This window comes from Dama dama, chromosome 22, assembly GCF_033118175.1.
Source record: "Dama dama isolate Ldn47 chromosome 22, ASM3311817v1, whole genome shotgun sequence".
Taxonomy (NCBI): domain Eukaryota; kingdom Metazoa; phylum Chordata; class Mammalia; order Artiodactyla; family Cervidae; genus Dama; species Dama dama.
Window position 1 is genome coordinate 37741412 of NC_083702.1, and position 15057 is coordinate 37756468.

At 37.7% G+C, this 15057-nt stretch overlaps 1 protein-coding gene across 3 annotated transcripts in view; it reads left to right on the forward strand.

Moving 5' to 3' along the window:
- Nucleotides 1–15057, forward strand: part of CCDC91 (coiled-coil domain containing 91) — a 374289-nt gene that overhangs the window by 212604 nt on the left and 146628 nt on the right. For all 3 annotated transcript variants that reach the window (XM_061125198.1, XM_061125199.1, XM_061125200.1), the window contains exon 8: nt 8844–8951. In XM_061125198.1, the coding sequence (XP_060981181.1) occupies nt 8844–8951 (108 nt within the window). The remainder of the gene's footprint in view (nt 1–8843; nt 8952–15057) is intronic.

Consider the following 15057-nt stretch of genomic DNA (forward strand, 5'->3'; position numbering starts at 1 on the left):
TTTCACCTTCATCAGAGGCTCTTCAGTTCCTCTTCACTTGCTGCCATTAAAGTGGTGTCGTCTGCATATCTGAGGTTATTGATATTTCTCTTGAATATTAATCTTGATTCCAGCTTGTGATACATCCACCCTGGCATTTTGCAACGCGTGCTCTGCATATAAGTTAAATAAGCAGGGGGGCAATATACAGCCTCGATGTACTCCTTTCCTAATTTTGAACCAGTCTGTGGTTCCATGTCCAGTTCTAACTGCTGCTTCTTGACCTGCACACAAGTTTCTCAGGAGGCAGGTAATGTGTTCTGGTATTCCCAGCTCATTAAGTATATTCCATAGTTTGTTGTGATTCCACACAATTAAAGGCTTTAACATAGTCAATGAAGCAGAAGTAGATGTTTTTTGAATTCCCTTTATTTTTCTATTATCCAGCATATGTTGACAGTTCAATCTCTGGTTCCTCTGCCTTTTCTAAATCCAACTTGTACATCTGGAAGTTCTTTGTTCGTGTACTGCTGAAGCCTAGCTAGAAGGATTTTGAGCACAATCTTTCTGGCATGTGAAATGAGAGCAATTGTATGGTAACTTGAACATTCTTTGGCATATATAATTAACAGTATTTTGTAAGAACATATACAGTTTTGTTTGGTTATCATATACCAGAAATCTTGCTCACTCTTGACCAGACCCTGTGCAAAAAAGGTGAATCACTTTGGTTCAAAAAGAAATAGATCCTTAAAGAACAGCTGTGTTAGGAACTTCCTATATAAAGTGACAGGAAGTAAGAGATCTCAGGTATAACTTAAGTAAGTTTGGAATCAGAGGCAAATTTTTAAGTATAAATGTCTTTAGGGAAAAGGAAAAAAAAGCAAATCAATAACTTAGTTATCCATATTAAAAATTTAGAAAAATAACAAACTAAAGTAAAAAGCAAGCAAAATGTCAGGTAGAATAAGTTATACAGTGGAAAAGCAAGGGAGAAAATGAACAAAACCAATAGTTAATTCTTTGAAAACACAAACAAAATGAGCTTACCTTTAGACCAATTGATCCACTAAAGCAGAGGAAAGACTCAAAGTAGAAAATCAGGAATGAAAGAGAGGATATCAGTACTTACCTTACCAAAAAAAAAAATAAGGAATACTATAAACAACTGTATGGATGCTAAGTCACTTCATTTGTATCCAGTTCTTTGTAACACTGTAGACTGCAACAGCCAGACTCTGCTGTCTTGCAGTGGGTTGCCATTTTCTACTCCAGGGGACCTTTCTGACTCAGCAATCTAATCCCCATCTCTTATGTCTCCTGTATTAGCAGGCGAGTTCTTTATCACTCGCCCCACCTGTGAAGCCCACTGTGAACAACAGCTCTATGCTCTGCATGCTCAGTCGCTTCAGTTATGTCCAACTCTTTGCGACCCTGTGGACAGTATCCCACCAGACTCCTTTGTCCATGGGATTCTCCAGGCAAGAAATACTGTAGTGGGTTGCCATGTTGTTTTCTTATTTTATTTTTAGTTAAATTGGAAAAGATCTGAAATAGATTTTTAAAAACGCAAACTGTCTGGCTAAGTCCCTTCACTGTTCACCTGAAACCGCCACGTTAATTGGCTGTACTCCAATACAAAATGTTTATGGTGTTAAAAAATTAAAAAAAGAAAAGCAAACTGTGATAGTTTCCTAAGAAAACCAAAATTGTATTTGATTTCAAATGACCCTTGACAGCAGTTTATTTATGTGTACTACTGCAGTGCAAAAGCTAAACTAAGAATATAGATACAGACATAGTTATCATCAGTGTTTTAATAGTTTTTCTATGAATTGGCAAATAATACAAATTGGATATACTGAAATCATGATTCATTTCTTCAGTTCCTTCAATAGTTATTTGTCTTCTATTAGGTACTATTGTAGGTAAAATGGATGCATCAGTGAATTAATCACAGATTCCTATTTCCTAGGGCTTAATTTTTATTGGGGATATTTATTTTGTGTTTTGCCTCTAGCTTATTCCTATTTGTAAATTGTGACTTAGAGGATTGACTTTTAAAGTAATTTTAATTAATTAACTATTGCCTAAAATTGGCTATGAAGTATTCTTTTAAGGTTATGTGCTGAATGCCAACATGATATTAATGTTTCAGAGACCATCTGGTTCTTTAGACACATCTGCTCTGAGAATCTGGACAAGTAATTAAATTTGATGAGGCTGGAATGAGATCTGTAAGAATTGGGCTGTTTGAAGGGAAAAGAGAAATTCTGTGGATTTGTTGGTACAGTGGATTGTAGTTTGGTTTGCAGTCGTACACTTGAGCTGTAACTTCTCCACTCAAATTCCAGTGTATACTCAGTTCCATTAAAAACAGTCTGTCTACTGCTTATGGGTACTGGTTGGTGCAGCAAAGTTTTTGATTAATATCGCTATTTTCTAGTCTAATCATTAAAGAATTTATAACATACAGTTTTTTCAAGGAGTTTATTATCCTTCACATGCTCTATTTTGTTTATTCAAAATTTATGCTTGTGGAGTAGAAAGAATAAATATTTCTAGTCTAAAATAATAAAAAAAATATTCAGATCTCTGTTAGGGATTAAATGTATTCAGCAACAGAGTTGATAACTGAACTTGGTAGTTATAATTTGAAGTTTAGTGAACTTTCTAATGAATGTTGGTATCATTAAAGCTATGATTTTTAAAACATTAATCTCAGTATAAGGAATGCCACTCCCCAAATAGCATTTGCATGTGTATGCTATGTACAGATAATTCTGTAAGAATCTGTGTGTGATATATAAAGCTGAATATAAAGATGACATAGTTCCTATTCTAAAGAAATATATGATCTTGTTCACACCTTTAAAATTCTTCTTGAAGAAGTGAGGTCAGTAGTTTTCCTGTCCCCTAGGATGATACAGAGGATCTTGTAGGATTGAAGGTAAAACCTAAACATGTTGAAAATTAACAAAATATTCCCTGCTTTTGGTATCATTTTTTTTAATAGAATGTGTGCATCTTTGTTTTTCTGCCTGTACACATAATGAAAATCTTAGTACTTTATTTGTGTTGAGAGTAGTTAAAAATAACTGATAAAGGTAGGAATTCTTTCATGAATCATTTTTGTAGTGTTATGTAAACCCAAGGGAAGGGTTACTTGTGTCTTTGATATCTCTAGAGCCGATTACAAAGGAAAAAAACAATTAAGGAAAATGTTAAGGATAGTGTGCATTTTTTAATGTAACTGCACAGTAAGTTGTAAGGCAGTTATTATAATATATTACACAGGAGAATAAATATCCAGCTATATAATATAGACTTGCTATAAAAACTTGTAGATAGTACCGTTGTTTATCTTTATGTATGTCCATGATAATTAATATTCTACTTCTAAGGATTGTTTTCAGACAGCACATCCTTTGTTTGGACAGTGACAATAATAATTCCACTGTTCAGTATTATCAGTCAGTCAGTTCAGTAGCTCAGTCGCGTCAGACTCTTTGCGACCCCGTGAACTGCAGCATGCTAGGCCTCCCTGTCCATCACCAACTCCCGGAGTTTACCCAAGCTCATGTCCATTGAGTTGGTGATGCCATCCAACCATCTCATCCTCTGGTGTCCCCTTCTCCTTCTACCCTCAATCTTTTCCAGCATCAGGGTCTTTTCCAATGAGTCAGCTCTTTGCATCAGGTGGCCAAAGTATTGGAGCTTCAGCTTCAACATCAGTCCTTCAAATGAACACCCAGTACTGATCTCCTTTAGAATGGACTGGTTGGATCTCCTTGCAGTCCAAGGGACTCTCAAGAGTCTTCTCCAACACCACAGTTCAAAAGCATCAATTCTTTGGCACTCGGCTTTCTTGATAATCCAACTCTCACATCCATACATGACTACTGGAAAAACCATAGCCTTGACTAGGTGGACCTTTGTTGACAAAGTAATGTCTCTGCTTTTTAATATGCTGTCTAGATTGCTCATAACTTTCCTTCTAAGGAGTTAGCATCTTTTAATTTCATGGCTGCAGTCACCATCTGCAGTGATCTGGGAGCCCAGAAAAATAAAGTCAGCCACTGTTTCCCCATCTGTTTGCCATGAAATGATGGGACCGGATACCATGATCTTAGTTTTCTGAATGTTGAGCTCTAAGCCAACTTTTTCACTCTCCTCTCTCACTTTCATCAAGAGACTTTTTAGTTCTTCACTTTCTGCCACAAGGTTGGTGTCATCTGCATATCTGAAGTTATTGTTATTTCTCCTGGCAATCTTGATTTCACCTTGTGCTTCTTCCAGCCCAGTGTTTATCTTGATGTTCTTTGCATATAAGTTAAATAAGAGGGTGACAATATACAGCCTTGATGTACTCCTTTTCCTGTTTGGAAACAGTCTGTTGTTCCATGTCCAGTTCTAACTGTTGCTACCTGACCAATATACAGGTTTCTCAAGAGGCAGGTCATGTGCTCTGGTATTCCCATCTCTTGAAGAATTTTCCACAGTTTATTGTGATCCACAGAGTCAAAGGCTTTGGCATAGTCAATAAAGCAGAAATGCTGTTTCGATGATCCAGCGGATGTTGGCAATTTGATCTCTGGTTCCTATGCCTTTTCTAAAACCAGTTGAACACCTGGAAGTTCACAGTTCATGTATTGCTGAAGCCTGACTTGGAGAATTTTGAGCATTACTTCACTAGCGTGTGAGATGAGTGCAATTGTACAGTAGTTTGAGCATTCTTTGGCATTGCCTTTCTTTGGGATTGGGATGAAAACTGACCTTTCCCAGTCCTGTGGCCACTGCTGAGTTTTCCAAATTTGCTGACATATTGAGTGCAGCACTTTCACAGCATCATCTTCTAGGATTTGAAATAGCTGAATGGAATTCCATCACCTCCACTAGCTTTGTTTGTAGTGATACTTCCTAAGGCCCACTTGACTTCACATTCCAGGATGTCTGGCTGTAGGTGAGTGATCACACCATCGAGGTTATCTGGGTGGTGAAGACTTGTTTTGTACTATTCTTCTGTGTATTCTTGCCACCTCTTCTTAATATCTTCTGCTTCTGTTAGGTCCCTACCATTTCTGTCCTTTATTGAGCCCATTTTTGCATGAAATGTTCCCTTGGTATCTCGACTTGTCTTTTAGAGACCTTTAGTCTTTCCTATTCTATTGTTTTCCTCTATTTCTTTGCACTGATCACTGAGGAAGGCTTTCTTGTCTCTCCTTGCTATTCAAATGGGTATATCTTTCCTTTTCTCCTTTGCTTTTCGCTTCTCTTCTTTTCACATCTATTTGTAAGGCCTCCTCAGAATCTCACTTTGCTTTTTTGCATTTCTTTTTCTTGGGGATGGTCTTGATCCATGTCTCCTGTACAATGTCAAGAACCTCTGTCCATAGTTCATCAGGCACTCTTATCAGATCTAGTCCCTTAAATCTATTTGTCACATCCACTGTATAATCATAAGGGATTTCATTTAGGTCATATCCAAATGGTTAGTGGTTTTCCTCACTTTCTTCAATTTCAGTCTGAATTTGGCATAAGGAATTCATGATCTGAGTCATAGTCAGCCCCCTGTCTTGTTTTTGCTGACTATATAGAGCATCTTTGGCTACAAAGAATATAATCAGTCTGATTTTGATGCTGACCATCTTGTGATGTCCATGTGTAGAGTCTTCTCTTGTGTTGTTGCAAGAGGGTGTTTGCTATGGCCAGTGCGTTCTCTTGGCAAGACTCTGTTTACCTTTGCCCTGCTTCATTCTGTACTCCAAGGCCAAAGTTGCCTGTTACTCCAGGTGTTTCTTGAGTTCCTACTTTTGCATTAGTCATGCTGTGTGGGGCCACCCAAGACGGATGGGTCATGGTGGAGAGGTCTGACAGAATGTGGTCCACTGGAGAAGGGAATGGCAAACCATTTCAGTATTCTTGCCTTGAGTAACCCATGAACAGTATGAAAAAGCAAAAAGATAGGACACTGAAAGATGAACTCCTAAGGTCAGTAGGTGCCCAATATGCTACTGGAGATCAGTGGAGAAATAACTCCACAAAGAATGAAGGGATGGAGCCAAAGCTAAAGCAACACCCAGTTGTGGACGGGACTGGTGATAGAAGCAAGGTCTGATGCTGTAAAGAGTGATATTGCCTAGGAACCTGCAATGTTAGGTCCATGAAACAAGGCAAATTGGAAGTGGTCAAACAGGAGATGGCAAGAGTGAACGTCAACATTCTAGGATTCAGCGAACTAAGATGGACTGGAATGGATGAATTTAACTCTGATGACCATTACATCTACTACTATGGGCAGGAATCCCTTAGGAGAAATGGAGTAGCCATCATAGTCAAGAAAAGATTCCGAAATGCAGTACTTGGATGCAATCTCAAGAACGACAGAATGATCTCTGTACGTTTCCAAGGCAAACCATTCAGTATCACGGTAGTCTTAAGTCTATGCCCTGACCAATTAACAGTGAAGAAGCTGAAGTTGAATGGTTCTATGAGGACCTACAAGACTTTTTACAACTAACGCCCCAAAAAGATGTTCGTTTCATTATAGGGGACTGGAATGCAAAACTAGGAAGTTCAGTATTATAGGCCCACTTAAAAAAAAATCTTGTTATGGCAGTACAAAGATTTTTAGTATATGGCACCTGCCTACTTTTCTACATTTTCTGCCATTCTGTCTGCCTTCTTAAGTCCAGCTTGTCTTCTTTATTTAATGTTGAATAGCAATGAGCCTTATAGGTAGGCCTTGGGCATCTTTTCTATCTCTGATAAGCACCTTGCACCTTCTGTTTTCTAGAGAATGTTTCTCTTCAACAATAGAATGAACTCAGTGAGGACTGACTTTTAAATCTGTCTGTTCCTGTTATCTACCTTCATGTCCTTTTTATAGATGGATACATTTAAGTAACCAAATGGGGCTAATATAAGAGGCTTGAACTATGTGAAAAGCTGGTCATTTGTGCAAAGCTTTTTTCCATGTTCCATAATTATAGTTTTGGCCTATACATGATTCATTATCCCGTGGTGCTTACTTCCTTGAAGTTTGGAAGAAAATGAGTATGTAGTTTACAAATTAATCACCACAGGAGAAAGTACTGTTCATTTGTGTTTCTTAATTATGATGAGGAAGTATTATTTTATTTCATTAGTTTACCTGTCTCTCTAAAGGATATAATTTACTAAAAAATCACAACTTGGTATTAAAACTGGGATTATTTGGTATCATGGCAAATATGGAAGTGAAAACAATCCTTCCCATTAAGCAAAACAGTTCTGCCATAACCCAAGTCCCTCCAGAGAATGACATTTTTCTCTCTACAAAAGATGCCATGAATGTAACCCAAGAGAACTGGCCATAAATCTACCAACCTTTAAATTTTCTGAAGTCCAAAAATAGTATTATATTGTACCAAAGGTAAATAGGAGCTTTACATTATCTAGCCAGTTTAAATTTTAATGTTTCTCTTTTTTTATAAATTATCATTATGGATTCTTTAGAAGACATAATATATAAATGAAAACCTGAAGCAGTGCTATTAAGCGGTTCTTTTTATGTTGGTCAAACTGCAGTCAAATCTTTATTTTCCTTTACTAACTCACTGGTAATTCTGCAGCTTCAGAGTGACGACTGTTGAATTATAGGAGTAGAAGCATCATGAGACAGTTTAACATTTGCAAGAGAAAGTTAATTATTTGAAGATTTGAGACTTATCCAGAGGTTTCAAAAATATTTTTGTCTCAGTTTTTAAAAATACATGCATATTTATTTAGCCTCTTAATGCATGTTGTTTCCAACCAAGTAAGTCTATTTTCAAAACAGAGATTATTTAAGAGATTTGGCATATTTTTCTTTTCTTGGTGAATGTGCCAAAGGTCTGTTTTCTATAAGACATGTGTCTGTTTCAACTTACTATTTTGATTATGAGTAGTTTATTATCCAGATAGACCTTCAAAAATAGAATATTTGCTGAAGAGTTCTTATGCATATGGTGAAGTGAAGTTTTTAGAATTATTCAGGGTTTCTAAATAGCATGTAAGATAATATCGAGAGCACATTAACTATAATGTATAATGCCTTAAAAAAAAAAGGAAAGATGATAATATTCTAAGCGTTGCCAATAAGGAAGTAAGTGGGCGGAACATCTTCCAATGCTGATTTGGCTTCCCTTAGATCAGTGTTAACATCTTTATATTTAAGTGACTGAGGTTCCAGTGTTTACACTGTCCACTTGCATTTGTCTAGTCTCCCAAGTTTTATTACTTCTTATGAATACTGCCTTGAGATTCTGCCATCCACACTTCGCCTTACACCTTTTCACATTAGGGGCGTGCACTTCCTGGGGGGCAGTTTTTTTTCATGATTGAAACTGCTCAGAGTTTCCATCTGCTTTTACTTGACTTGTGGTCTTGAAGATCATGCTTGGCCCATGGGATATTACAGTGTGCCGAGAGGATGTGGAGTTTTGTCAGCCAGTGAAATATGTCTGGTTTTTTTTCTCTTTTCTTTTTTTCTTCAGCAGCTTTCATATGCTTCTCATCCTGTGTGGTCTTTGCTAAACTGAATTTATATTTAACAGAACTGCTCACTCTCTTTATCATCTTCTATGACTTGGCCTTTTTAATGAGAAGGTGTGTGGAAGGAATATCTGAGCCAAAAAACTGTAGTTTTGGCAATAGCAAAACCTAAAACCAAAAGCTTAAAGTAGTGTTATATATGAATGTGCTTTAATATTCACAAATGCGTATTTTGTAATGCAGAAGAGTATCATATTTCAGACATGTACATCTGTCAAAAAAATTTATCATGCCAATAGTAGATTCCAAGTTTTATCTGTGATCCAAATAACATTTTTGCTTGTTTTTAGGCACTACTACAGTCTTCAGTTAAGCAACAAGTAGAAGCTATTGAAAAGCAGTACATTTCTGCAATTGAGAAACAAGCTCACAAGTGTGAGGAGTTGTTAAATACTCAGGTAATAAAATTGCACATCCATTGTATATTTATACTTTCCTTCTGACTCTCTTCCCCTGAGAGCTCTATAACTGTTTATTCACTTTTCTGTCATTTACTTTCCTTGATGTATTTTGGAGAAAAAAAATCTGATGTAAAATCAATGTTAAAATTTGGGAATTCTATGATAGACTAAAAATAGGACTAAAGGCCTAAAATATGTGAATATTCCTCAAATTAATGATAATTCTTACGCTGATTTCTGGACTATCATATTATTTATCAAATAGCAGAAGCAAAAGAGATGACTGTGAATGTATTATGGCATGTGAAATGATTTGTGGTATAAGATTTAAAAATAATATTTGAATTTAAGTACTTATTTGTGTTTGATTTACCTTTCATTGCTTTACGAATTTCTATTTTAATATTTTCTCGTGATTTTTTTTTTGTTTGTTTCTTCTTGGTTAATGTCTTAGAAAGCATTGCAGACATGATAAGTACATTTACATGAAATAGTCAATTGAAAAGCCTGTATGTATGTGTCATAGTATTCATAATATGTGCAAGAAGTTCCCAGCTACACTTTTGAATAATGTGAAGCTCGATGGGTGAAAATAAAATCAAACTTATGTAAAAGACCTATTTCATATTACAGGAAGAAAATATACTAATATAAAAATTAGATCTATAATTTAAATGAAGATTTATAAACATGCCACTTAGTCCCCAAGATTGGGGTCAGTTTGGTTCAGTATTTTCAAAGTCTTTTTAACAAGTGGTTTGGAATAGGAAATGCACGGAAAATTTTATAAATTTGGTAAAAAACAATTACACTCTCTTGGCTGGTAGAATACCAGGTTGTCAGAGATAAGAAGGATATGTCTATAAATGTACAGAAAAATCACAGAGAAGAGGAGGTTACAGAACTGTGAAACAGCATAAGGCATATATTAGCCAGGCCAGGCCATGTTATACCTTAAACTCCCTGACTTCAGACAGCGAAGATTTATGTCTTAGCCAATTCTCTGTATCACTGAGGCTGCTTTGAGGGCTCATTGTCATGATGTCCTCATGATGGAAACTAGTCTGATAAAATAGTTCAGTTGTGGAATGTTACCTGTTACCTGGTAGAGTTAAAAAAAATCTCAGTCAGATTTCTTACTGGTAGTTCAGCATTCTGGACTGGAAATGACACCTACTCCCAATTGTATCTGCAGTGCCCACACAGTCATCTTGGGGTCAGTGAGTGAGACCCTATTCTGAATCCAGAGGGAGAGGGCAGGAAATCTTTGATAAGCAGCACTGGTATACCATGGTCTGCTCTTTGGGTTGCCAGATATTTCCAGCCTTCATCTCTCAGGTAAAATTTCTTAACCTGCCCATATGGGAGAAAATCTAAAGGTTCTATCCAGATATTGTTGTTGTTCAGTTGCTTAGTTGTGTCCGTCTCCTGGTGATCCATGGACTGCAGCATGCCAGACTTCATTACCTGTCCTTCACTATCTCCCCGAGTTTGCTCAAACTCATGTCCATTGAGTCGATGATGACATCCAACCATCTCATCCTCTGTCACCATTTCTCCTCCTATTCTCAATATTTCCCAGCATCAGGGTTTTTTCCAGTGAATCAGATCTTCCTATCAGGTGGCCTGAGTATTAGAGGTTCAGCTTCAGCATCAATCAGTCCTGCTGAATATGCAGGACCGATTTCCTTTAGGATTGACTGGTTTGATCTCCTTGCTGTCCAAGGGACTCTCAAGAGAATTCTCAAGTACTACAGTTTGAAAGCATCAATTCTTTGGTCCTCGGCCTTCTTTATGGTCCACCTCTCACATCTGTACATGACTACTGGAAAAACCATAGCTTTGACTATGTGGACCTTTGCTGACAAAGTGATGTCTCTGCTTTTTAATATGCTGTCTAGGGTGGTCATAAATTTTCTTCTAAGGATCAATCATCTTTTAATATCATGGCTGCAGTCACCATCTGCTTTGATTTGGGAGCTCAAGAAAATAAAGTTTGTCACTGTTTCCCTTAATTTCTCATCTGTTTGCCATGAAGTGATGGGACTGGATGCCATGATCTTAGTTTTCTGAATGTTGAATTTTAAGCCAGCTTTTTCACTTTCTTCTTTCACTTTCATCAAGAGGCTCTTTAGTTTCTCTTCACTTTCTGCCATTAAAGTAGTATCATCTGCATATCTGAGGTCATTGACATTTGTCCCAGCAATCTTTATTCCCACTTGTGCTTTATCCAGCGCAGCATTTTGCATGATGCACTCCACGTGTAAGTTACATAAGCGGGGAGACAGTGTACCTGCTGTTCCGTGTCCAATTCTAACTGTTGCTGCATGGCCTGCATACAAGTTTCTCAGGAGGCAGGTAAGGTGATCAGATATTTCCATCTCTTTAAAAATTTTTCAGTTTGTTGTGATCCACACAGTCAAAGACTTTAGTCAATCAAGCAGAAATAGATGTTTTTCTAGAATTCCCTTGCTTTTTCTATGATCCAATGGATGTTGGTAATTTGATCCCGGGTTCCTCTGCCTTTTCTAAATCCAGTTTGTACATCTGGAAGTTCTTGGTTCATGTATTGTTGAAGCCTAGTTTGAAGTATTTTGAGTATTATCTTGCTACCATGTGAAATGACAGCAATTGTATGGTAATTTGAACATTTTTGGCATTGCCCTTCTTTGGGATTGAAATGAAAACTGGCCTTTTTCCAGTCCTGTGGCCACTGCTGAGTCTTCCAAATTTGCTGGCATATTGAGTGCATCACTGTAACAGCATCAACTCTTAGGATTTATAATAGCTCACCTGGAATTCCATCAGCTCCACTAGCTTTGTTTGCAGTGATGCTTGACATCACAGTCCCAGATGTCTGGCTGTTGGTAAGTGATAGTCTCAAGCTCAAAAGTCCAGAATATTTGAGTGGTAGGTAGGAAATGATGTGCTGTAGTCTCTACATCATCAGGTCTAGATATATGGTCCCTTTTGACCTGAAGAACTAGAAACTAAAATGTGTGTTGTTTACCACCAGCAGACCTGGTATATAGTGGTGAGACAGAGGGCAGGGTGTATGCTGTGAGTGCTCTCAGAAAGAAGGACGAATCAGAGATCACAGCTCTCATTACTATGTAGCAATTCCAAAATCTCAATGAATGGATTCAGTATCTCTGCTGTGGGGGCTGGGTTTGCTTTTTAATTTACCGTGATTCACTTTTCGGGGTTTAGGGCCAGGGTTTCTTGTCCATTGTTCTTTATGAATCCTATAGGGTCTAAATTTTTAGTTTTTTTTTTTTTTTTTTGGCTATACCTGATGTGAGTATTGGAGATTATATAGTTTCTCACCCTGCTCCCTCGCTATAAAAATTTGGGAGTCCTGGGTCATTTAGGGTAGGAAACAGTCACAATTCAGGATGACAGTTCTTTGGACATTTTTTGTGGTTACAATTGGCTCCATTTGTTAGATCCAAATCCCTAGTTATTTTAGAGACCCATGTTCTAGATTTAATATGTTAAATATGTTCATGCTTTCCTGTCTGTCTATGTCTCTCTCATCTTCTGCTTAAAGATAGCTTCGTTTATGAAACCCAGTTTGAAGAAATCCCAGTGTTCTCTTTTTCTCAAACCATTTGGTCCTAAAGGAAAGCATATACAGGACCATCACAGACTTATTGAGCCTTTTCTTGGGGATCCTTTAATCCATTGAATCTTTAACAGTGGGTTCACCTATTTACTGTTTGCAAGAGCACTTTAAAGAATAAACTGTCCTGGAGGCATTTAATTTTTTAAAAAATATAATTAACCAAGGAGACATCCTGGAATGTGAAGTCAAGTGGGCCTTAAAAAGCATCACTACGAACAAAGCTAGTGGATGTGATGGAATTCTAGTAAAGCTATTTCAGATCCTGAAAGATGATGCTGTGAAAGTGCTGCACTCAATATGCCAGCAAATTTGGAAAACTCAGCAGTGGCCACAGGACTGGAAAAGGTCAGTTTTCATTCCAATCCCTAAGAAAGGCAATCCCAAAGAATGCTCAAACTACCACACAATTGCACTCATCTCACATGCTAATAAAGTAATGCTCAAAATTCTCCAAGCCAGGCTTCAGCAATACATGAACCGAGAACTTCCAGATATTCAATCTGGTTTTAGAAAAGGCTGAGGAACCAGAGATCAAATTGCCAACATCCGCTGGATCATCGAAAAAGCAAGAGAGTTCCAGAAAAAATCTATTTCTGCATTATTGACTACGCCAAAGCCTTCGACTGTGTGGATCACAATAAACTGTGGAAAATTCTTCAAGAGACGGGCATACCAGACCACCTGACCTGCCTCTTGAGAAACCTGTATGCAGGTCAGGAAGCAACAGTTAGAACTGGACATGGAACAACAGACTGGTTCCAAATAGGAAAAGGAGTACCTCAAGGCTGTATATTGTCACCCTGCTTATTTAACTTATATGCAGAGTACATCATGAGAAACGCTGGGCTGGAAGAAGCACAAGCTGGAATCAAGATTGCCGGGAGAAATATCAATAACCTCAGATATGCAGATGACACCACCCTTATGGCAGAAAGTGAAGAGGAACTAAAAAGCCTCTTGATGAAAGTGAAAGAGGAGAGTGAAAAAGTTGGCTTGAAGCTCAACATGCGGAAAACTAAGATCATGGCATCTGGTCCCATCACCTCATGGGAAATAGATGGGGAGACAGTGGAAACAGTGTCAGACTTTATTTTTGGGGGCTCCCAAATCACTGCAGATGGTGACTGCAGCCATGAAATTAAAAGACGCTTACTCCACGAAAGGAAAGTCATGACCAACCTAGATAGCATATTAAAAAGCAGAGACGTTACTTTGCCAACAAAGGTCCGTCTGCTCAAGGCTACGGTTTTTCCAGTGGTCATGTATGGGTGTGAGAGATGGACTGTGAAGAAAACTGAGCACCGAAGATTTGATGCTTTTGAACTGTGGTGTTGGAGAAGACTCTTGAGAGTCCCTTGGACTGCAAGGAGATCCAACCAGTCCATCCTGAAGGAGATCAGTCCTGGGTGTTCATTGGAAGGACTGATGCTGAAGCTGAAACTCCAGTACTTTGGCCACCTCATGCGACAAGTTGACTCCTTGGAAAAGACCCTGATGCTGGGAGGGGTTGGGGGCAGGAGGAGAAGGGGACGACAGAGGATGAGATGGCTGGGTGGCATCACCGACTCGATGGGCATGAATTTGAGTAAACTCCAGGAGTCTTTGATGGACAGGGAGACCTGGCGTGTTGTGATTCATGGGGTCGCAAAGAGTCGGACACAACTGAGCGACTGAACTGAACCAAGGAGAGGAACGACTTATAAGCTAAAAAATGGCAAAACATTGCTGAAAGAAATTAAAAATAACGTAAGTATATGGAAACACATTCCATGTTCATCAGTGGAATATCACCAGAAATATTTCCATGAGAAATATTTAGTGAAGAGCACTCAAGACTACCATGGGACATTTAGAGGATCATAAGCAATTCAGTGTAATGAAATAGGATTGAAAAAATTAAGCAAGTAATATGATATGATCATTAGGTAAAAGTCATATAAAGTGTTTAAATGGCATCTTGCACATATTTTCCAAATTATATTTCTTGAGATGTCTTTTGAAATTTGAAATTAGTAACTTTAATAAAAATAATACCTGAATCGTTCCTTAGGAATAATTTGGCTCAACCTTTCATGTGTGTATGAGTCTGGTTTTTTTTTTTTTTCTATTTTACTCAAATTTAGAATTTAAGGGAAAAGCAAGTTAACACTAATAAGAGTAATTACAAGCATGTGCTCTGGAATCAAAGAGGCTACATTATCCCTGGCTTTGTCACTTAGCTGTGTTACTGTGGAATGTCCTTTAACCTCTCTGTGGTTTTTTTTTTTCTCATCTATTAAATGGATTAGGTTGGTGCAAATGTAATTGTGCTTATAGACCGTGAGTTTTAATCATTATAACTAGGCTCAAACACATCTTTATTAATCAAAATAGGAACCATTATGCAATCAACACGTTTTTACCAATGCAAAATAAGTTGGTTTATTCTTGTAGTGTAAAAATCCATGTTTCAGGATTTGACAAACTCTTGGAGGCATT